At 69.8% G+C, this 21,459-nt stretch overlaps 4 protein-coding genes across 6 annotated transcripts in view; 3 read left to right on the top strand and 1 right to left on the bottom strand.

Moving 5' to 3' along the window:
* The window catches only part of BSN (bassoon presynaptic cytomatrix protein), an 88,497-nt gene extending 81,522 nt beyond the window's left edge, over positions 1-6,975 (top strand). The window contains exons 6-12 of one of the 2 annotated variants that reach the window (XM_086755564.1): positions 24-2,145; positions 2,449-3,195; positions 3,512-3,598; positions 3,722-3,865; positions 4,043-4,098; positions 4,179-4,275; positions 4,789-6,975. In XM_086755564.1, the coding sequence (XP_086611690.1) occupies positions 24-2,145; positions 2,449-3,195; positions 3,512-3,598; positions 3,722-3,865; positions 4,043-4,083 (3,141 nt within the window). In that variant the 3' untranslated portion in view covers positions 4,084-4,098; positions 4,179-4,275; positions 4,789-6,975. Of the gene's footprint in view, positions 1-23; positions 2,146-2,448; positions 3,196-3,511; positions 3,603-3,721; positions 3,866-4,042; positions 4,099-4,178; positions 4,276-4,788 lie in introns of both variants that reach the window. The other variant, XM_086755563.1, reaches the window with a different exon arrangement.
* A 402-nt stretch (positions 6,976-7,377) lies between these two features.
* Positions 7,378-12,086, top strand: LOC147599484 (acylamino-acid-releasing enzyme-like). Its single transcript, XM_086755552.1, has 22 exons — positions 7,378-7,412; positions 8,160-8,289; positions 8,373-8,499; positions 8,590-8,677; positions 8,773-8,848; positions 8,935-9,095; positions 9,168-9,305; positions 9,395-9,486; positions 9,561-9,601; positions 9,678-9,799; positions 9,944-10,004; positions 10,082-10,179; positions 10,272-10,323; positions 10,402-10,490; positions 10,568-10,706; positions 10,780-10,863; positions 10,941-11,021; positions 11,121-11,209; positions 11,321-11,511; positions 11,581-11,683; positions 11,751-11,857; positions 11,935-12,086. Exons 1-22 carry the CDS (start codon positions 7,401-7,403, stop codon positions 12,038-12,040), a joined length of 2,187 nt encoding a protein of 728 aa, XP_086611678.1. The 5' UTR covers positions 7,378-7,400; the 3' UTR covers positions 12,041-12,086.
* Positions 12,087-12,270: 184 nt separating this feature from the next.
* On the top strand, positions 12,271-17,102 carry APEH (acylaminoacyl-peptide hydrolase). The gene is given in 21 exon segments (XM_086755534.1): positions 12,271-12,393; positions 12,510-12,618; positions 12,698-12,824; positions 12,928-13,009; positions 13,114-13,189; positions 13,320-13,462; positions 13,617-13,748; positions 13,822-13,913; positions 14,007-14,047; positions 14,123-14,244; positions 14,417-14,477; positions 14,584-14,678; positions 14,764-14,815; positions 14,887-14,975; positions 15,445-15,574; positions 15,693-15,770; positions 15,843-15,923; positions 16,003-16,372; positions 16,451-16,553; positions 16,626-16,732; positions 16,815-17,102. Coding segments are annotated over 21 exon segments (2,259 nt in total). The 5' UTR covers positions 12,271-12,363; the 3' UTR covers positions 16,954-17,102.
* On the bottom strand, positions 17,103-21,257 carry MST1 (macrophage stimulating 1). 2 transcript variants are annotated; one of them, XM_086755535.1, is made up of 18 exons: positions 21,123-21,257; positions 20,698-20,833; positions 20,443-20,555; positions 20,195-20,309; positions 19,860-19,996; positions 19,656-19,776; positions 19,436-19,554; positions 19,186-19,351; positions 18,973-19,103; positions 18,796-18,898; positions 18,576-18,712; positions 18,417-18,452; positions 18,231-18,342; positions 18,074-18,151; positions 17,861-18,007; positions 17,673-17,779; positions 17,423-17,562; positions 17,103-17,341 (listed from the first exon to the last, which is right to left on the bottom strand). In XM_086755535.1, exons 1-18 carry the CDS (start codon positions 21,172-21,174, stop codon positions 17,180-17,182), a joined length of 2,112 nt encoding a protein of 703 aa, XP_086611661.1. In that variant the 5' UTR covers positions 21,175-21,257; the 3' UTR covers positions 17,103-17,179. The 2 variants fall into 2 exon arrangements, with proteins under 2 accessions (XP_086611661.1, XP_086611662.1); XM_086755536.1 differs by having other exon boundaries at positions 19,186-19,348.
* Positions 21,258-21,459: the final 202 nt, after the last annotated feature.

Genomic DNA, 21,459 nt, shown 5'->3' with positions numbered 1-21,459 from the left:
CCCAATGTCCCTTGGCTTTGCAGGTGGGGGGGCTGCAGTCAAGCCCACTAGCACGCAAAGTGAAGCGGACGCTGCCCAGCCCACCGCCCGAGGAGCCCCATGTCCCCCTGGCCAGCCCGGCCGCCCCCCAGCTCTACCTGAGCAGCCTGGCCCCCAAGACCACCGCGCCGGTCACCAAGGCCAGCCTGCTGAAGGAGCTGGACCGCGACCTCAAGCTGGTAGAGCACGAGGCCACCAAGCTGCGGAAGAAGCAGGCGGAGCTGGACGAGGAGGAGAAGGAGATCGATGCCAAGCTGAAGTACCTGGAGCTGGGCATCACCCAGCGCAAGGAGTCGCTGCTGAAGGAGCGAGGGGGCGGGCGGGACCACCCCTACCTATGCTGTCCCGGTGACCGCCGCGACTACCTGTCCGACAGCGAGCTGCACAGCCTGCACCTTGCCACCTACGACAGCGGTGGCCTGCGCCCCGCGCCTGTCGGGCAGTACCCTGACTTCGCTGCCACCGCCACTGCCTCCTACGGCGCCTACCTGTACCCTGCCCCGCAGGGCCCCACCGCCTTCCCGCCAGCACGTCTGCAGCCCCCCCAGTACCCCGCGGCCAGCACCTCGCAGGATGGCTTGCCGGCGGCCCAGCTGCCCGCCTTCGCCTCGCCCGGTGCCTTCCCGGCCCCCAGCGCCACATACCCGGAGCTGGGCACCCCGGGACAGCCGGGCTTCCGGCCCCAAAACCCCTACCAAGCCTCGAGCGCCTTTGCCGGGGTGGCCGCTGTGCCAGCAGCGCAGCCTGCCCTCTTCCAGAGCCCGGCAGAGGTGGCCGGTGGGCACCAGAAGCCGCGGCAGACCTCGCTGGCTGACCTGGAGCAGAAGATCCCCACCAACTACGAGGTCATCAGCGCTGCCACCAGCTCCTCTTCCATCCCTGATGTCACCTTCAGCGCCGCAACGGTGAGCAGCAGCTACGAGCAGTACAAGGCACCTGAGGCCCGGCCGGCTGAGAGAGCTGGTGCAGCGCAAGGGCCCTCGGCCAGCTTCTCCTCCGAGTCCCTCTACACCAGCCTGGAGCAGAACATCCCCCGTAACTACGTGATGATCGAGGACATCAGCGAGCTCACCAAGGAGAGCCCAGCAGTAGAGGGGCAGAAAGCAGAGCCAGCAGGCACGGGTGCCGACGGCCGCCATGGCAGAGAGAAGAGTGAGTTGGGGGACATTGATGGCTCTGGCCGGCCCTGCTGCTACACAAGAGCCGAGGAGGAGTCTGAGGAGGACATTTACGACCACCACGGCCCCGACCATCGAGGGAAGAACAGCTACCACCGAGGCGCAGAAAGCAATGGCAGGGTGTCGGTGAGCTCCGCCAGCTCATCCTACTACTACGGGGACGGCGAGTACCGGCACTCCTCGCGGGTGGACAAGCACAGCTCTGGCGCGGCACTGCCGAAGCATTCGTCCAAGAACCTGGCACCCGCCGTCATCTCCTCAAAGCGCAGCAAGCACAGGAAGCAGGGCATGGAGCAGAAGATCTCCAAGTTCTCCCCCATCGAAGAAGCCAAAGACGTGGAGTCAGACCTAGCCTCCTACACAGTGACGACCTCGGTCAGCAGCAGCAATGTGGCCTCCAGGGCCAAGAAGCTGCAGGAGGAGATCACCTATGGCCTGAAGAAGAACGTCTACGAGCAGCAGAAGTACTATGGTGTCTCCAGCCGGGATCTGATGGACGAGGAGGAGCGGGTCTACTCCACCGGCAGCAGAACCCGTTCCTCCAGCTATGGGGTGGAAAAGTCCTCTGGCCGGGAGGTGGGCGGCCGGAGCAAGTCCTACGAGCGCGAGGGTGTGGAGCGCTCCCAGAAAGGCAGCTCCAAGCCCTCGTCCCTCGGCATGAGCCAGAGCCGCGGGCGGGCGCCCATCCGCACGCAGCCCTTGGAGGAGGAGAGCCCCGTCAGCCCCCTGGGGAAGGCGGTGGGAGGGTCACGTGCCGCAGGTGGGCCCGGCCCCCAGTCGGCGGGGGACCCCTGCTCCCAGTTCTGCTCCAGCCACTCATTGCCTGATGTGCAAGAGCACATCAAAGACGTGCCAAGGAGTCACTCGTACAAGCATGAGGAGGGCTACGGCATGGATGATGCCCATTGCGTTGTCTCGGACAGCGAAGGTAACGGCTCCCCGTGGTGACCACCCCAGAGCATGGCACTCCCCCGGGGCATGCCCGTCCGCTCGTACGCAGAGACACTCTCACCGCCTCAGTTTGCTTGACACGTGCCTTCCTTCCCCCGCCCCGGGTGTTTGGTGTTAGACGGTCCCGCGCGGTGCCTTGCCGTGCCGTGTCCCGTCCCCGCCGGCGCGGGCTGTCCCCTGCGCGCGTGCCCGCTGCTTGCCTCTCCCGCCTCATTGCATGGCTTCCGCCCGGGCGGCCTCGAGCGAGAGATTGACTGTGGTTTGTTTTTGGTTTCCGAAGCCTATCATTTGGGTCAGGAGGAGACAGACTGGTTTGATAAGCCCAGGGAGGCGCGGGCGGAGAGGGTCAGGCACTACGGTGGCCACTCTTCCTCGCAGAAGAGACCCCCTGTTAAGCACACCTACCACGACTACGACGAGCCCCCCAACGAGGACCTGTGGCAGCACGACGACTACCCCCAGCACCACGAGCACCGGCACCACGGGGAGTACGGGCGTCACGCCAGCACCTCCCGGCACGCCAGCGATGAGCCCCCGCGCCGCTCGGCCAAGCAGCACCCGCGGGAGCCCAGCCGCCACGAGCCCCGCGGCCACGGGCCACCGGCCGCCCCCAAGAAGGCGCAGCAGCCCGAGACCCGTGCGCCTGCGCCCTACGGCCCCAGCTCTGCCGACTACGCCCCGCCGTCCCGTCCCGCTGCTCACCACCACGGCGCCGAGACCCCCAAGGCGCAGAAGCCCCCCCAGCCACACGGGTCGGCCACCCCAGCGCTGAAGCCGGAGCCCCTCGCCCACCCGCAGCAGCCGGCAGCCAGGCAGCAGCAGGCAGGGCAGCAGGTGGCCCGGCAGCAGCCGACAGCACGGCAGGCTGCCCAGCCGGCGAGTTCGGCGCAACCGGAGGCCAGGGGCAGGACGCAGGGACCCCCATCGTCCCGGCCACCGCAGCAGCAGCCAGGGCCAGCCCAGGCGGCAGGGAAGGCGCCGGCCACGCTCCACGCGCAGCCGAGCGGGCACCCAACACCGGCGGTAAGTAGGGCCTCGGCCGGCTCGGTTGCCTCACCGTCCCATGGCTCTGCCTGGGACCGGCCGAGCTGGCCGTGGCCAGGGGCTGGCAGGGGACGGGTTGGGGACGGGAGCCATGGGGCAAGGTGTATCCCACTCATGTGCCATCCACTGGTGAGCCATAGGAGCAGCCGTGCCCTCCAGGGGACTTCTCTGTGCTCTGGATCCCTCTTTTGGGGCTGTGGAGCAGTGTTCGGTGTTGCCTCCCGGCCTGGGCCACCCCCAGAGGGTGCCGTGCCAAGGGGGTGAGGGCTGAGAGCTGTTTTCCCTGTTCCAGCCGAAAGCGGAGCAGACGGACGCGTCCAAACCCGCAGCGAAAGTGCCACAGCAGCCAGGGAGAGCACCCACGGCGCAGCCCCTGGGAGCAGCAGGTCAGTGGGCCCCGTGCCGCCGTCCTATCCCCACCGTGCCGGCTGCCTGGCACCCCTGGGGCTCGGCCGAGCCCCCCTGGCCGGGCCTGTCCCCTGCTAACGGTGGCTTCATTTGTCCCCCAGCTGACAGCAAAGCTGGTCCAAGGGCGGCTGGGCCACGAGGTCCTGCTGGCCCAGGAACGGGGCAGCCTGGGGCGGAAGGAGAGAGCGTTTTCTCCAAAATCCTGCCGGGAGGGGCAGTGGAACAAGCAGGCAAACTGACTGAAGGTGAGGGCTGCTCATGGGGTCGGGGACAGGGCAGTGATGCTCTTCTGCACCGAGATGGGATCAGGTGCCACGGGGGTGGCCGAGAGCAGCCGACGGGACGCGGCGCTCTCACGGTTTGGGGCAAAAGCAGCAGGTTTGGGGCCAGGGTGGCTGACACTTCTCCTGGCTTCCCTGCAGCGGTGTCGGCGTTCGGCAAGAAGTTCACTTCGTTCTGGTGAAGAGAACGGCACGAGGTGAGTGCAGCCGGTCGCTGTGCTGCGGGCTCACCCTGCCCCAGCCGTGCCTGATGCCCTCCTGCTCCCTCCCGCCGCAGGAGTTTGGGAAGCAAGTGGAGATTGAGTCGTTGCAGTGGAAAAACCTATGAAGAAGCCAGTGAATTCAGCACGCGGCGCCGGACTCTGAGTATAACGGTGAGCGTCCCGAGGCAGAGCCTTGCACCCGTCCCCTCCATCGCACCGATCCCCCCATCACGTCAGTCCCCTCCATCATGCCGGTACCCTCTGCCGTGCCATCCCCGGGACTCCTGCGGCACCGCTGTCCCCCCCGGCGCCCTGCTGTGCTCCCAGAGTGAGGAGGACACGGTGCAGCCCCGTCCCGTTCGCACTGGGCTGCTTGTCCCTATCCCTGAGCGCCGGCATGGGGGCTTGGCCTTGCGCCCCGGGCTCAGTGGCACAGCACCGCGTGGGCCGATGCCGTGTGGGTGCTGGTGCAGACCCCGGGTTTGTGGGGAAGGTTTGGGCGGCCCAGGCTCTGCTCTGGTAGCCCGTTCAGCGCGGGGGCGGCAGCAGCTGCTCCGCCAGCAGCTCCTCTTGGCTCGCTGCCGGCCGTTTGCTCCGGCCGGCACTGCTGCTCGGCAGGGTCCCCTCTGCTGGGACGTCGCTGCTCGGACTGACGCCCGTCTCTCTCTCTCTATCTCTCACAAGCTTTTGAAAGCAGGGCGATCCCTGGATGCTGGACCAAACGGCGGCTGAGCAGGGGCCCGGTGGACGCCCCGGGGCAGGCGCCCCCCACGCCCAGCGAGCAGCTCCGGAGCGGCACGCAGCGAGCCCCGGCAGCTGCCCCGAGGGGACGGGCCTGATCCGAACCGTCGGGTCAGGCCCCGTAGGTGGGCCACGGCCCTTTCTCAAGATTATACGCAGAGTTGTTCCCTCCGAACCCCAGCTCTGGCCTCTTCATAGGTTTTTCCCCCACCACAAGCCGAGGGCTGGGCGCCACGGGCGCCACTTCTCCTTCCCGACCCCGTCCACCCCGCCGGGGCCGTCCCCATGCCCCCTGCACTGCGGCCCGCTCCCGGCCCCACCGGGGAGCTGGAGCGTGTCAGCTAGGACCTAACACTGTTTCACTACCACAATACGAGGCCATAGGACTCTGACAGGCGGCGTGGCCGGACTTTGCCGACACGGTCACCGGCCAGGCGCGCGTCCCGGCACGCGGCGCCGCCCCGAAGCCATTGGAAGCATTGAAAGGGCCGCGCTCGCCCTCGCCACGCAGCCAGCGCGCCTGCCGCCGGGCACCCCTTTTCTTTCAAGAACAGCCTTAATCATCCCACTTTGATTTCTGTGTATACCTCATCCACACCGGGGGGGGGCACGGGGCGTCGTCGGGGGGGGGTCTTTTTTTCTCAATTTCTGTGGGTTCATTTTATTTTGGTTTGGGGTTGTTTTTGTTTTTTTTTTTTTCTAAACTTTATACCAAATCCTCTTCCCTCTTTGCTTTGTGCGATGAGTTAGCACACGGGCTGTCGTCTGTAGAAGCAATAGAGTGCAGGAGGCTACAAAAGAGCACAAATCCCGCGGAACAAGATCAGGAGAGCTTTGCCTCCGGCAGTATCCTTCCTCTTACTGTGCAATCCAAGTCCTTCTCAAGCCATTTCGCCAGGACAGCCGGCGCGGCGGCCGGTGGCCAAAGCCCGCTCGTCCTGCCAGGAGGTGTGGGGGTCCCCAGGAGTGCGGTCTCTGGGGTGGGGGACAGGCAGCTCGAGGAGGAGGCTCGCCAGCGTACAGCCACGCGTCGCCCACACCCCACTGCCTCCCCGCGCCGGTGGCACCCCTCCCCGGTGCCCCCCTCACCCCGCGGCGGGCGGCAGCCGCCCGCTCGCCTGCCTGATGTTCTATGCAACGAAATAACACGACTCCAGAAGAAGACCTGTGAATAGCTCATCGGTTCAATGTCGCGCCCAAGGGGTTCATCGCCAAGCGTGCCGCCCAGCGACCCGATAACAACTCTTTACCGACCACCCGTGCGTATGAATTCGTGGCATGTTCGACCCAGGGAGGGCCACTTTGCCAAAGGGCAGGCCTAGCGCCCATGACCGTCTGTCCCGTTGTAGAGCATGGCTTGCTACTTCTCTGCACGGTTCCACCCGCCTTTCAGTGCTTGCTGTTCCTTGCCTGGACTTTTCTTTTTTTTTCTTTTCCATCAGTCCATCGCTGTACTGAAAGCTCTTAGCAGATTCCTGCACTTGTCATCAAGGCCCCCGGCGCCGTGGGAAGCCCACGCTCCGTGGCAGGTCTGTGGGAGAGCTGGCGGCTTCGGGACGGGGCGCGGAGAGCCCCACGGAGGAGAGCCCCAGCCCTGCGCGCACCCCGCCGCCTCTCCCCGCCGATGACAAGCGCGCGGCCGAGGGTGCCACCCCTGGGCCCCCGGCCCCCGCCGCTCCTCGCGCTGTAAATACTTGTACAGTGTGTAAATCGCACGCGGGACCGAGACCCTCGCTGGGGCCCGTCTCGCCGCCTGGGCACATCCACCGCCTCGCCTCTGTGCCCACCGGGACCCCGCCGGGCTGGGCCCCCAGCCCGAGTTGTGGCAGTCTGCTGACCGGGGCTGGGGGGGTGGGACAGGGAGGGCGTAAAGGTGAGGCGCCAAGGGTGGCTGCGTCCCGGGCGCCGTTTCCAGCGGTAAGCGCGATGCCGGGCGCGCTCCCTCCGAACATTGTGACGGTGTGCGTGTCTGCTGTGCTCTGTGCCACCCGTAGTGACCCCGTACCGTGCCGTACCGTGCCGTACCGTGCCGTACCGCCTTCGCCACTGTGTCGTGACTCCCTCCCAGAAGCTGCCCCCTCACCAGGTGTTTCTGTGGGAACAGAATAAAAAGGACTTGACACAAACCGCCCACTGGCCCCGATTCCTGCCTGCCTGCGGTGATTTAGGGACAGGGGGGTCCCGGACCCCTGGGGTGGTGGGGGCGGCCGGGCTGGGAGCCGCATGGGCCTGGTTGGCAGCAAGTGCCCGATCGCCCTGTACATGGAGCCCCTGTGCTGCAGCCACCTGCGGGGGAAACCACCCCGGGGCGGCGCAGCGGCTGCGGGAGCCTGCGGATGAACCGGTGCCGCTGGGCTGGAGCGGCCGGCGGGGGAGGGCGGGGCCCCCGAACCTTCAGGCCTCCGGCAGCGGCGCCGCCCGCTCCCACCAGGGGGCGCCGCAATGCGGGCGGCTGCCCGAGCGTCGCAGCCAATGGGAGGTGCCGCACGCCGCCGGCCCCGCCCCCTTCCCGGAAGTGGTGGCGCTGGCTCCGCCCCCCACTTCGGCGCCGCGACATGGAGCCGCCGGTGAGGGGCTGCGGGTTTGGGGAGGAGGGGGGTGCGGTGATGTCAGTGCCCTGGGAGCCCGCCCCCGGTGCTCCTGTAACTGCCCCGGCTTTGCCACCCCGGGGCTGATCCTCGTGTCCCGGTAACGGCCTCAGTGCCCCCCCTGATCCCCCCAGTGTGCCCCAGTACCTGCCCCCCGGCACCCTCCTACCCCTCAGTACCTGCCCCGCCTCTGCACCCCCAGTGCCCCCCGGCAGCTTCCTAATCCCCCCAGGGACCCTGATAGCGGCCTCACCTCTGCAGCCCCTGGCACTGCCCCAGTACTCCCAAACTGCCCCAGTACCCCCCCACCCCCCTTATGTACCCCCGAACTGTCCCAGTACCCCCAATCCCCCTTATGTACCCCAGTAACTGCCTCAGGACCCCCCCAATCCTCCATATTTACCCCCAAACTTCCCCCGGTACCCCCTATCCCCCTTATGCACCCCAGTCACTGCCCCTGGTACCCTTGACTGGTAGCCCTGTAACTGCCCCAGTACCCCTGTACCCCTCCTCTACCCCAATAACTGCCCTGTCCATGCACCCTCAGGCAGTGCCCCGGTACCCCAGTAAAATTGCCCCGGCTCTGCACCCCTGCTGCTCCAGTAGCTGCCCGTGGTACCCTCCTAGACCCCCCCATGTACCCTGGTGCCCCAGTAACTGCCCCCTGCGCCCCGCCGCCCCCTGGTTACGGCCCCGCGCCCCCAGCCACCCCAGCGGGTCCCGCAGGTGCTGTCGAGCGCGGAGGAGATGGCGGAGCTGTACCGGGAGCTGAGCCGGCACCCGGGGCTCAGCGCCGCCTGCCTCGGCCCCGACGTCACCACCCAGTACGGGGGCAAGTACTGCAGCCTCTACACCGGTACGGGGGTGGCGTGGGGGTCTGGGGGTGTCCGAGGGGGTCTCGCAGGGAGATGGTGGGTGCCCTCACCCTGCTCCTCGCAGAGTGGTCGCAACGAGACCTGGCGCGGGCCGAGAACGTCAAGTTCTGCCGCCAGTACCTGATCTTCCACGACGGGGCCTCCATTGTCTACTCGGGGCCTGCCGGCACCTGCTCCGAAATCAAGGATGAGTGAGTCCCGTCCCGTCTGTCCCCCATGCTGACGTCTCCTCAGCATGACGACGGCGGGGGGCTGACGGGCGCCCACTCACCCACCCGCAGGCTGCTGAGCCGGGAGTCCCCCAGCGGGGCGCTGAAGGCCGTCCTGCGCAAGGTCCCTGGCAAGGAGAAGGAGAAGCAGTTTTTGGAGGTAAGGAGGGTGCTGGGTGGGGGCTGGGTACTCGCTGAGGCCCGGGGCTGGATCCACGCTGCGGTTCGGGGCCGCCCCGGCATCTCCGTCCCCAGGTCTGGGATCAGAACCGCAAGGTGAAGAGCATCGACCTGACGGCGCTGGAGAAGCACGGCAGTGTCTACGACGATGGTGAAGGGCCGGGGGGAGGGCCAGGGCCAGGGGATGGGGGGAGTCCTAGGGGGACAGGGTGGATGGTGCCTGACGCGCCCCCGCAGACCAGTTTGGCTGCCTGGCCTGGTCGCACTCAGAGACCCACCTCCTCTACGTGGCGGAGAAGAAGCGTCCCAAGGCCGAGTCCTTCTTCCAGAGCAAAGCCCCCGAGCTGGGTGCCTCCGACGAGGACACGGGGCACCCCGAGAAGGACGTGCCCCTTAAGGTGGGGTCTCCCCACCCCGGGCCAGGTGGGGGCTGAGCGGGCAGCCGTGGGGCTGACGGGGCTGTGCCGCAGGGCGAGCAGTTCGTGTACCACGAGGACTGGGGGGAGACGCTGAGCACCCGCAGCGTGCCCGTCCTCTGCGCCCTGGACATCGAGGGCAGCAGCATCTCGGTGCTGGAGGGCGTCCCAGAACATCTCTCTCCCGGCCAGGTCAGGACGGGGGGCCCTGGGAACCAGAGAAGGGAGGTTTCGGGGGGCAGCGGGGGGGGCTGAGCCACTTGTCTTGCCTCTCCCCACAGGCTTTCTGGTCCCCCGGTGACACCGGCGTGGTGTTCGTGGGCTGGTGGCACGAGCCCTTCCGCCTGGGGCTGCGGCACTGCACCAACCGACGGTGAGTCCCCGCGGGGCACCCCGCCACAGAGCCGGGGCCCCTGGCCCCTCTGTGACACCCGTCTCTGCCCGCAGGTCAGCGCTCTTCTACGTGGACCTCACGGGCGGGAGATGCGGTGAGCAGCGCGTGCCCCCACCCTGCCAGCGCCCCAGCTCCCCGCAGCCCCTCACCGTCCCCTCGTGCCCGTGCAGAGCTGCTCTCCGAGGACACCAGGGCCGTGTGGTCCCCGCGGCTCAGCCCTGACTGCTGCCGCATTGTCTACCTGGAGAACGACGCCCTGGGCCCCCACCAGCAGTGCAGCCGCCTCCGCATGGTGAGTGACACCGGGGGGGACACACCGGGGAGGTGGCGGGGTGCCCTTGCCAGGTTTGGGGCCGGCGGGAGGGTGGTGGTGCCCCCTCCCCAGGCGGCAGGCTGAGACCCTGCACAACTCACTCCGCGTCCTGTTCTGCTGCAGTACGACTGGTACACGAAGCAGACCAGCACGGTGCTGGAGGCCGTGCCGCGGCAGGTATGGGGTGAGTACAACCCTGGGGGCGACGCGGGATGGTGGGGGGGCACAGCGGGATCCTGAGCGCGATCGCTCTCGTTACAGGTGCCTTCCCGGGCATCTACTGCGGCGCTCTGCCGGGGCTGTGCTGGGCGGCCGACAGCCGCAGGCTCGTGCTGGATACGGCCCAGCGCAGTCAGCAGGTGAGGGCCGCCGTCCCGAGACGGGAGGGGGGTACGTGACAGAGGGCCGAGCTGGGTCAGGGCTCCGCTGGACTCTGCCCTCCTGCCCCTAGGACGTGTTTGTGGTGGACACTGTGACAGGCGCCACGACCTCGCTGACGGCTGGTGAGTGCCAGGCCAGCGGGGCTGTGCTGGGGCTGGGGAGGGGGTCACACCTGCGGGTCTGACCCCCCTCCTCCCCAGATGCTCCCCAGGGAAGCTGGTCTGTCCTCACCATCGACCGGGATCTCTTGGTGGCCAGCTTTTCCACCCCTAACTGTCCCCCCACGCTGGTACCGTGATGCCCCCCCACCCCTCCCCAGCGCCCACCAGCCCCAGGGCTCTGGCACTGACCCTTCTCCCTGTGCAGAAAGTGGCCGTCCTGCCCGACGCCGGCCAGGAGGCGCAGGCACGGTGGGTCTGCCTGCAGGACGCGCCCCCCGTGCCTGGCATCACCTGGAGCATCCGCACCCTGCGGCCCCCGCCGGAGCAGGAGCACCCCCAGTACGGTGAGTGCCTGGGGGTCTGGGCCAGGCCCCACTGCCCCCACTGAGCTCTGATCCCCCTACCCCACCTCCGCAGTGGGCCTAGATTTTGATGCCATCCTGCTGCGCCCAAACGAGGGCCCCGCAGCCCGGAAGCCCCCCTTGGTCGTGATGCCCCACGGTAAGAGCTGCCCCTCCCACCCCACCGTGCTCCCCTGCGCCGGCCGGGCAGCATCACTCTCCCTTTGCCTTTCGCAGGGGGTCCCCACACCGTCTTCACGGCCGGGTGGTCGCTGTACCCAGCGGCGCTCTGCCGCATGGGTTTTGCCGTGCTGCTGGGTGAGTGATGCCAGGAGTCCGGGCGCTGCTGGGTGGCACAGCGCCCACGGTGGGGCCGGGGCTGGGGGAAGAAGGGCTCTGACGGTGCGCCCCCCTCAGTGAATTACCGCGGCTCGCTGGGCTTCGGCCAGGACAGCGTGGCCTCCCTGCCGGGCAACGTGGGCACACAGGACGTGCGCGACGTGCAGGTAGGGCCTCAGCACGCGGTCCTGACCCTGGGGCACCCCGTGATCCAGCGGGTGCCCTCAGGGGGGGAAAGCGGGGCTGCCTGCCTCAGCCAGTGTCCCCCGCGGTGGCAGCTCTGCGTGGAGCGGGTGCTGCAGGAGGAGATGCTGGACGCCGGCCGGGTGGCACTGGTGGGCGGCTCGCACGGGGGCTTCCTGGCGTGCCACCTGCTCGGCCAGTTCCCCGACACCTACCACGCCTGCGTGGTCCGCAACCCCGTGGTGAACATTGCCTCCATGGTGACCACCACCGACATCCCCGACTGGTGAGTACCACCTCCCTCGGGCCCTCACTGCCTCGGCCCTATGCGTGCCCCCGTCCCTCTTGCCCGCAGGTGCCTGACGGAGATCGGGCTGCCCTACGTGCCCGATGCCCTGCCGGACCCGGCCCAGTGGACGGAGATGCTGCACAGGTCGCCCATGCGCTACGTTGACCGAGTATGTCCCTGTCCCCATCCCTGTCCCCGCCGGCAGTGCCAGCACTGAGGCCGTGCCGCTCCCGCAGGTCCGCGCACCCGTGCTGCTGATGCTGGGGGAGGACGACCGGCGTGTGCCCACCAAGCAGGGGCTGGAGTATTACCGTGCCCTCAAGGCCCGGGGGGTCCCCACACGGTCAGCGGGGCACTTAGTGTCCAGGATGGGGGGATGCGGGCGCGGCACTACGGTGCTAACCCCCCTCTCCCCTCCAGGCTGCTCTGGTACCCGGGGAACAGCCACGCGCTGGCCGGCGTTGAGGCCGAAGCCGACGGTTTCATGAACATCGTGCTGTGGCTGCTCAAGCACCTGCGGTGCTAACAGCCCCCCGACACTGCCAGCCCCCAATAAACGGTGTAGCTCAGCACCTCCTGTGTCTCCCATGGTGATGCCAGCGCCGGTGTCGCCTCTGCTCCTGGTGCCACCAGACCCCTCTCCCACGCGGGCTGGCGCTGCTGGGGACGCGGCATCTCACAGGAGAGAGGGGAACCTGCCCGGCCGCCCCGGGCACGGCAGCAGCACGGGGCAGCTGGAGAGCTGGCACAGGCCAGGCCCCTCGCGCCCGGCTGCTCGCGCACGCCTTGGCAGCGCGCCTCGCTTCCAAAGCAGCAGGCGCCGGCGGCCCAGCGGCGGAGCAAGGCCCCATGGCCTCGGGAACCGAGCGAGGCGTGGAGGTGGGCAGGGGAGGCTGGGGGGGGCTGCGTGGGAGGGTGCAGCCCCATTTCGAGGGGCAGGCGTGGGCAGAGGGGAGAGCTCGGACCCCCACCGGCATGGCTCTCCTCACGCCCAGGCGGCCGGCAGCCCTGCCGCCTGCTACCGAGAGCTGAGACAGTTCCCTGCCGTCACCCGCGCCGCGCTCAGCCCCGCCGCGGGGGGACAGACCTTCCTGCTCTACACGGGTGAGTGGTGGGCTCAGCGCTCCGCTGCTCTTGGCCAGCGGGTCCGGTGCGGGCAGGCGCTGACGGCCTCCTGCTGCAGAGTGCAGCCGGCACGACGTGCCCCGCCGCCGGCTCCTGCACTTCAGCCGCCACTACAGCCTGCGGCGCACCGGCGACAGCGGCATTGCCATCAGCCGGGCAGCGCTCAGCACCGAGATCCACCACCAGTACGGCAGGGATGGGCTGCGGGATGGGGCGCAGCCGGTGTCCGCGACGTGGCCCGTGCCCGTGGTATGCCGCCACCATGGCCTCCTTCCCTCCCACCCGCAGGCTCCTCAGCCAGGACTCGCCGACGGGGCAGCACCGCGCCGTGCTCAGCCGCTGCCCGCGGCAGGGCCATGAGCTGCTGGAGGTAACGTGGGCTGCACGGTCACCGGTGACGGCAGCCTCGGGGCCAGCGCGAGGGCAGTGGGGACTGTGGCCACGGTGTGCCAGTGCTGACTGCCGTCCCCCCAGGTGTGGGGCAGCGGCGGGCGCAGCCACAGCGTGGACCTGACGGCGCTGGGGAAGCATGGGGAGGTCTACACGGAGGGTAGGGCCCCTCCCCCGTGCCCCCTGCCCGCGGCGCAGGCGAGGGCGGCACGGCCGGCGGCCCTGGTGCTCGCCCAGTGCCCAGCCGCACCTGTGCCAGGCTGGGCTTTGGCACCCTCTTACCATGCCAGGGCCCTTCGCCTGCCTGGCCTGGTCCTGCTCAGAGACGCGGCTGCTCTACGTGGCCGAAAAGAGCCGGCCCAAACCACGGCCCCCCTGCCCCTGGGATGTGCCAGGGGCAGCCGGGCGAGCAGAGGAGGATGAGGATGAGGAGGTGGGTGCCATGTGCCCCATAAGCGTGCCATGCGCCCCGTAAGCGTGCCATGTGCTCCACGAGCGTGCCGTACGCCCCACGAGCATGCCATGCAGGCAGCCCCACGTCTGGGACCACCGACCGTGGGGCTGACGGGGCTGTGCCGCAGGGCGAGCAGTTCGTGTACCACGAGGACTGGGGGGAGGCGCTGAGCGCCCGCAGCGTGCCCGTCCTCTGCACCCTGGACATCGAGGGCAGCAGCATCTCGGTGCTGGAGGGCATCCCGGAGCACCTCTCTCCCGGCCAGGTCAGGACGGGGTGCAGGGAGGGCCCTGGGGGGGCCAGCACGGGGCTGTGGGACCATCCCGGCTGTCACGCAGGCCCTGTGGTCCCCGGATGACCGCGGCGTGGTGTTCGTGGGCTGGTGGCACGAGCCCTTCCGCCTGGGGCTGAGCGCCTGCTCCAACAGGAGGTGGGTGCCCCCCCAGCATCCAGCGCCGGGGTGCCCCCAGGATGGGGCCGGTGTGGCTGGGGGGCTCCAGCCTGACCCCCACCTCCTCCCCAGGTCGGGGATTTTCCACTTGGACCCCACCAGCGGGTGCTGCGGTGAGAGCCGGGGCGGCGGGGGGTGCCCTGGTTCCTGGGGGTCCCTGGCGTGCTGACCCCCACTGCCGCCCGCAGAGCTGCTGTCAGCTGAACGCGGCGCTGCCTTCTCCCCGCGGCTGAGTCCTGACGGCCGCCACCTGCTCTACCTGGAGGGGGGCCTGGGGGGGCCCCACCGGCAGTGCCTGCGCCTGTGCCGGGTGAGTGGGGCCCAACGGGCGCTGCGCACGGCTGTGCCACCTCACGTTGCTGGTGTGGTACCCATCCCAGGGTGTCACAGCCTCCTGCAGTGCCCGGCCGGGGCGGGGAGCGGGCTCTGTCCTCAAGCCCCCCTGCCTCAGTTTCCCCATACCCACCCGCGGCTCTCCCCAGCTCACCTGGCAGACGAGGCAGACAGCGACGGTGCTCGACGTGGTGCAGAAGCCCACGGAGGGTGAGCGCAGCGCGGTGGGCAGGGCTGGAGGCTGCCAGGGGGGCTGGGACCCCCCCATGCTGGGTGCCCGTGGCCCCAGCTCGCTAGCGCTCTGCCCCGCTCGCAGCCTTCGCCGGGCTCTACGCAGACACGCTGCCACCGCGGTGCTGGGCGGCCGATAGCCGGCGAGCCGTGCTGGGCACCCCGCAGCGGAGCCGCACGGTGAGTCCTGGGGACGGTGAGGACCTGAGGACGTGGCCCCTGCGCCCCATGGTGATGCGACTGCCTGCTCTCTGTCCCCCGTCAGGACCTGCTGCTCGTGGACACGGAGGCGGCCACCGTCACCAACCTTACGGCAGGTACATGATGCCGGGCTGCCCGCGGTGCCCCGGCGAGTGTCCACGAGCACCGGTGTGTTCTCTGTCCCCAGGGTCACCCGATGGGTGCTGGGAGCTGCTCACCCTCCAGTGGGACCTGCTGGTGGCCACCCGCTCGGCCCCGCACCGCCCTCCCAGCCTGGTGAGCAGAGCCCTGGCACCGCGCGCAGCACAGCGTCGTACAGCGCGACAACGCGCAGCGAGGCGCAGCACAGCGTCGTGAAGCGTGGTGTGGCACGGCATGGTGTGGTGTGGCCTGGCATGACACAGCCAGGTATGGCCAGGCACAGCGCAGCCCGGCATGGCCCGGCGCAGCACGGCATGGCCCGGCGCAGCTTTGGCACGGCGTAGGAAAGCACAGCGCGGTGAGGCACTGCCAGGTGCGTGGCACAGCGTGGCAAGGAGCAGCAGAGCTGGGTACAGCATGGCACGGCCAAGGGTGGCACAGCGTGGCACAGGGCAGCACGACCAGGCACAGCATAGCACATCCGTGCATGGCACGGGATGGCACGGCGGCACCACAGAGCACTGGGACTGCAGGATCACGCCCCAGCAGTGCCAGCTGCCCTGGGCCAGGAGTGCCCCCGTGCCACCCTGCTGCCTGTCCCCAGGTGGTGGCGGTTCTGCCGCCAGCGGGCCAGGAGCTGCCCCTGTGCTGGGTGCCGGTGGAGGACACCCCAACCGTGCCCGGCATCACCTGGAAGACCCTGACAGTCCAGCCACCCCGCAGTGGGCAGAGCGGTGAATGCCCGGGGTCCCCCCTGCATCTGGGTGCTGGGGACCCTCGGGAGCAGGGGGTGGGCAGGGTGCTGGGTGCCAGGGGTGGTGGGTGCTGAGTGGGACTCCTTCCCTGGCACAGGCACCCAGGCTTTCGAGGCCCTGCTGCTGAGCCCGCCGGACGGCATGGCACCGCACCCCCTGGTCGTGTGCCCCCACGGTGAGTGAGGGGACAGCGGGGACAGCCGGGCAGTGCTGGTGGCACCCTAGGTGACGTCCCCACCGGCTCCAGGTGGCCCCCACGCCGTCTTTGATGCCCGCTGGCGCCCGAGCATGGCCGCGCTGTGCCAGCTGGGCTTCGCCGTGCTCCTGGGTGAGTGCTGGGGAGCGCGGGGATGCGTGGCCCCTGCACCCCACTGGAGACGTGACGCCCACAGCCCCCGTCTCCCCAGTGAACTACCGCGGCTCCCTGGGCTTTGGCCAGGCCAGCATCACCTCCCTGCTGTCCCGCATGGGCGAGCAGGACGTGGCGGACACCCAGGTGAGGGGCGCTGGGCTGGGGGTGTCGGAGGGGTGCTGATGGGAGGGTGCTGATGAGGGGGTGCTGACGGTGGGTGGCCCACGGGCGCAGCTGGCCGTGGAGCTGGCGCTGCACAGCGAGCCCCTGGACCCGCACCGCCTGGCCCTGCTTGCTGGCTCCCACGGAGCCTTCATCGCCCTCCACCTCCTCGCCCGCGAGCCCGAGCGCTACCGAGCCTGCGCCCTGCGCAGCCCCGTCTCCAACCTGCCCGCGCTGCTGGGTACCTCTGACATCCCCGACTGGTGAGTGACCCCCGCCCCAAACCCCGTGCCGCACCGTGCCGTGTCCCCACTGCACCCACGGCTGCCTCCGTGCTGCAGGCGCTATGCCTCCCTGGGGCTGCCCTACTCCTTTGAGCGAGTGCCCCGCGCCGAGGAGGTGGCCGCCATGCTGCTGCACTCGCCGATCGCCCAGGCCACCCGGGTAAGGCAGGGGCAGGATGGGTGCAGGGTGGCGGGTGCGGCGTTCCGGGCACCCACCTCCGCTGTGCCGCAGGTGCGGACACCGGTGCTGCTGTGCGTGGGCGCCTGGGACCGGCGCGTCAGCCCCACGCAGGCGCTGGAGCTGTACAGGGTGCTGCGGGCCAGGGGGGTGCCGGTGCGGTGAGTTGGGTGCAGGGGGTGGGAGTGGGGAAGGAACCCCAGGGTGCTGGGTGAGCACCCCCCATCCCATCCCACCCCACAGGCTGCTGTGGTACCCGGAGGGCGGCCACGCGCTGGCCGGCGTCGAGACGGAGGCCGACGTCTTTATCAACTGCGCCCGCTGGTTCCTCCAGCATCTGGGGCAGCCCCAGCGGGACGGGACAGGTGCACACGGTCCCTAGCGCCACGGTGACCCTGCAGCTGTGCCAGCCCTGCTGTGACCACTGGCCCTGGGGACATGCCAGGACCGGAGGAGGACGGAGCCAGCGTAGCTGGGGGCAGAACGGGACACGCGTCGGGGTTCGGCGCTAAATAAACACGTGAGACGCTGTGCGGTGCCGAATCCTGCGGCCACGGCCAGGCCTTTATTGCGCGGTGGCGGCTGCGCCAGGCTGGGGCTGAGCCGGCTCAGCCCATCCTCATCACCTTGTGGATCCAGTCGACGTAGAGGGAGACGCGGATGAAGAGGGCGGGAAGGTCGGTGCGGGCGCAGACGCGGGAAGGGGTGATCACCCCCTCCAGCACCCAGCAGTCGGCAGTGAGGCAGGCCAACGGCCCCCCGTAATCTCCCTGCGGCACCCAGAGAGCAGCGTCACCCCTGGTGCCAACGCCCGCGGGCTCCCCGAGGCGGTGGTCCCCAGGCAGGCTCACCTCGCAGGCCCCCACGCCGGCATGCAGCGGGGCGGTGCACAGCTCGCTTTCCTTCAGGCGCCCGCGCAACGCCGCGTTGCACTCGCCGTGGGCCAGCACGGGCAGCCGCGCCACGTTCAGCACGCTGCCGTCCGCCGTGCCTGCAGGCAGCGAGCGTGGTGGGCAGCGGGTGCACGAATGGCGGACGCCATGGCAAGGGGATGGCGCGGGCAAGGAGGATGGCGTGGCAGGGGCTGCCCGCGGTGGGTACCTCTGGTTTCCCCCCAGCCGGCGATCTCGCAGACGGTGCCGGCGGGCACGACGTAGCGCTCGGGTGGCAGGCAGATCAGGGCCACGCGCCGGTTCAGAGTGGCTGGCCTGCAGCGAGAGGAAGGGTAGGATGCGGTGCCAGCCCGGCCAGCGGCGGGGCACGGCGGGTGCTGGGGCGCGGCCGCTCACCTTGCCAGCTTCAGCATCACCAGCTGGGAATCGGAGGGGCCGCAGACGATCCGCGTGATGGGGATGCTCTGCTGGTCGGGGTCCCCAGGCTCAGGGTCCTTGAAGAGGGTACCCAGCTGCACCTCGTAGCCCGCCAGGTCGGCATCGCTGCAGGACGGGTACGTGAGGGCGCTGGGGGGCTCCCGGCGCCCCGCGCCCCAGCCCCGGCCTTACCAGGAGGAGAAGCACTGGCGCGTGCTGATCACCCACTGCTCCTTCACCAGAGACCCCCCGCAGAAGTGCATGCCAGCCCTGCGGGGACGAGGGGGTGAGCTCCCGCGGCACTGGGGGACGCCAGCTGTGTGGCGATGCCGGCGGGGTGCCCGCTCACCGGTTACGGATGCTGACGGTCCAGGGTGAGTTGCCGGGCTGGCCGCCGACGACGCGTCCTTTCCGCTGCAGCCTCTCGTCCCGCCGGCCGCACTCCTCGAACGCCACCACGTCTGCGGGCAGGGTGGGCATCGGGCAGGGTCTCGCGCCGCTGGCACCCGCCCTGCGGCACCCGCCCGGTGCCCACCTGCGTTCTCCAGGACAGAGGGCACCGCGCTGCCGGCTGTGGAGAGAAAGCGGAAGGTGGCACCAGGTCAGGATCCAGCCACCCTGGGGGGACCGAAGCCAGCGCAGGGGGTGGCTGGGGACCCCCGCCAGCTCTGCAGGGTTACGGGTGGGGGCTCACAGCAGGGCTTGATGGCACAGTAGTCGAAGGGGGTGCGGGGGTCCATGGTGTAGCACCAGGGGCCGTGGCTGTCGTTATCGGGGTTGCGGCAGTAATTCTCCTCCAGGTGCGCCTCGGGGTGGGTGGTGGGTGAGATCCTGGTAGGAGGAAGCCACCATCATCTCCTGTTCCATCCCAATCCCCGCACGCCGCCCCCCAGCACGCTCCCTCGCGCACTCACTGGGGAACGTGGGGCACCTGGGCAGCCCACGGCTGGCAGGTGATGCCTTTGCGCGTCTTGGCGACGTGGCCGCGGTAGCGCTCGCCGTGGCCGTGGTAGCACTCTGGGGACAGGCAGGGAGGGCTGGCACCCCGGGCAGGCACCCCGGGGGTGGGTGCCTGGGGGCGGCGGCTTCACCTTGGGCGCCCAGCTCGTCCGGGCAGCGGCGGATGTGGAAGCAGAAGCCGATGCGGACAGTGCGGTGGGTGGTGAAGCACCACGGCACCTCCGAGCCGTCGGGGTTGCGGCAGTAATTCTCCTGCAGGTCCCTGGAGGAGGGGGCTGCATGGGTGCCTCCCCCACCCCAGCCAGCACCCACGGGTGCATCCCTCCCCCCCACCACCCCCTTACTTGCACGAGTACTTCTCAGGCACAAAGTGGTGCTGGTGGGGGGTCTGGGCGTCCCAGCGCTGGCAGGGGATCCCCGACACGGTGACGTTCACTCGGCCCCGGTAGCCTTCGCCCTTGCCCCTGAAGCAGCTGGTGGTGACATTGAGGGGCCGCGGGCGTTTCTCTGCTTGCAGGGCCAGAGCGGCAGGGTCAGGGTGCCACCAGAGCCCCCCCCAGTGCCAGGTGCGCGGCGACGTCAGCGGGGACTTACTGCAGACGCGGATGTGGCAGTACTCGCGCTCCCGCCCGGGGTCGACGGTGTAGCACCAGGGCCGCTCGGAGCTGTCGGGGTTGCGGCAGTAGTTGTCATCCAGACCCTTGTCGGGGTACCTGCGCCAGAGACGGGGGGCAGAGGTTGAGGGTGGCACCACCGCCCCGGCGCCTGGCATGGCCGGGGTGGCTGTGCGCCGCCCGGGGCTGAGGGCTGGTACTTGTTGGGGTGGTAGGGGTGTTTGTGGGGGTACTGCCGGTCCCAGCGCTGGCACTCCGTCCCCGACTCGGTGCGGTCCATGGCGCCGCGGTAGTCCTCCCCGTTGCAGGTCATGCAGACGGCTGCCGACAGCCGGGGGGGGCTCAGTGCTGGGGGTGCCGGGGGACACACAGGGCACAGGGTGTCCCTGGGCAGCGGCACTCACCGTCCTCGCACTTCTTGATGCCGCAGCTCTGGTGCCGGACATTGGGATCAACGGTGTAACACCACGGGCCTCGCTTGTCCCGGTCAGGGTTTCGGCAGTAATTCTCCTCCAGCCCGTTGCGGGGGGATGGCAGGAACCTGCTGGCCGCAGGGCGGGTAGGAGGGCTGCCAGGAGCCCCTCTCCCCAGGGCGGGCACAGCCACCGTGCTGCGCAGCAGCGGTTCGGTGCCATTGCCCCCCATTGCCCCCGCGCTGTCCCCAGCCCATTCCCCATTGCCCCACCACTGCCCAGGGCCACCAGTGGGTGTCACGGGGCAGCCAGGGACATGGGGGCACCTGTGATCATGGGGTGTCGTGGCTCGCCAGTGCTGGCAGCGCAGCCCCTTCTCCGTCGTGGCCCGCGTGCCGCGGTAGCTGGAGCCATCGGCCACGACGCAGTCCCGCAGGTAGTCTGCGCAGAGCCGGGCACCGCATCAGAGCCCCGGGGCCAAACCAGGGGGGCACAGGGGCAGCGGGGAGCCCTGTGCCAGGTGGCCCGTGCCCGGCCCACGGTGTCCCTGTGCCCACCCGTGGCGTCGGCTCACCTTTCTTCTGGTACAGGTCATAGTGGATGTTCTTCTGCAGCTGGACGTGGGACGAGTGCTGGGTCCAGGGCAACAGCTGGCACAGCTGGCTCTGCCGGTCGTGGTGGAAAGCCCTGGCAGGAACCACAGGAGCCTGGCACGGCACCGTGTGGGACCGGGACCCGGGGACACAGCGCCCAAGCAGACGGAGCGACGCTGGTGTCACGGCCCCCTGCGCTCCCACCCGCCCCTGCGGCAGCACCGTGTCCCACTCACCGGCAAGCCAGGCTGGCGGCACAGCGCTGGGCACACTGCTCCGCGGAGCCCCGCTCCGGTGCCGGCGGGTCAGCCGCTATCGCCAGCAGCTGGGTGGCTCGTAGGCGCTGGAAGTCGTTGAGGGGCGAGCGGTGGCCTGCAGAGTGTGGCGGGAACTTGGTGTCCCCACGGGGGCGCGGTGGGGATGCCCAGGCCCCGTGGGCGTGGGGTCCCCTCCCCATAGAGCAGTGGGACACCTGCCCCATGGATCATGGGATCCGTGTCCCGTGGGGCAGGGGGCCCTCGCTGTAGCCCCCCTGGTTCTTGCAACCCCCCCATCTGCGCGGGACAGGCAGCGGCCTAGGCCTAGGCCTGACCAGGCCCCGCGCTGCCCCACGCCCTCCAGCCCCACGGCAGCCCCACAGCACCCCGGCCCAGGGCCCTACCTGAGCCCAGGGCCGCGGCCAGGGTGAGCAGGACCCCCAGCACGGGCTGCATGGCGGCGGCCCCACGTCCCCGGGGGCTGCTGGAGCTCGGGGCCGGCCCCCAGCAAATATTTGCCGGCGGGCCCGGGGCCAAGCGGGGCCGGGGTCACCCGGGGCGGGGCGGGGCCTAGAGGGAGCGGGGCGGGGCCTAGAGCGGTGGGCGGGGATTGGGGCGGGGCCAGACGGGCGGGGAGGGCGGGGCAGCGCGGGGCGGCCGCCGGGCACGGGGAGGGGGAGTAGGCGGGGCCTCAAGCGGCCAGGTTGGGGCGGGGCGGAGTGGAGGAGGGGCGGGGCTGCG

Source organism: Chlamydotis macqueenii, chromosome 10 (genome assembly GCF_036417535.1).
Source record: "Chlamydotis macqueenii isolate bChlMac1 chromosome 10, bChlMac1.mat, whole genome shotgun sequence".
Taxonomy (NCBI): Eukaryota; Metazoa; Chordata; class Aves; order Otidiformes; family Otididae; genus Chlamydotis; species Chlamydotis macqueenii.
This window is presented reverse-complemented; position numbering and strand designations above follow the sequence as displayed.

Coding starts and splice junctions, on each gene's coding strand:
- LOC147599484 (XM_086755552.1), top strand. Junction 9,602..9,677: donor CCTCACGGGCGGGAGATGCG/GTGAGCAGCGCG, acceptor GTGCCCGTGCAG/AGCTGCTCTCCGAGGACACC. Junction 10,005..10,081: donor CGTGCCGCGGCAGGTATGGG/GTGAGTACAACC, acceptor CTCTCGTTACAG/GTGCCTTCCCGGGCATCTAC.
- MST1 (XM_086755535.1), bottom strand. CDS start 21,174: ATGCAGCCCGTGCTGGGGGTCCTGCTCACCCTGGCCGCGGCCCTGGGC. Junction 20,310..20,442: donor TGACCTGTACCAGAAGAAAG/GTGAGCCGACGC, acceptor GGCTCTGCGCAG/ACTACCTGCGGGACTGCGTC. Junction 18,008..18,073: donor CGCCAGTGCTTCTCCTCCTG/GTAAGGCCGGGG, acceptor CCCGTCCTGCAG/CGATGCCGACCTGGCGGGCT.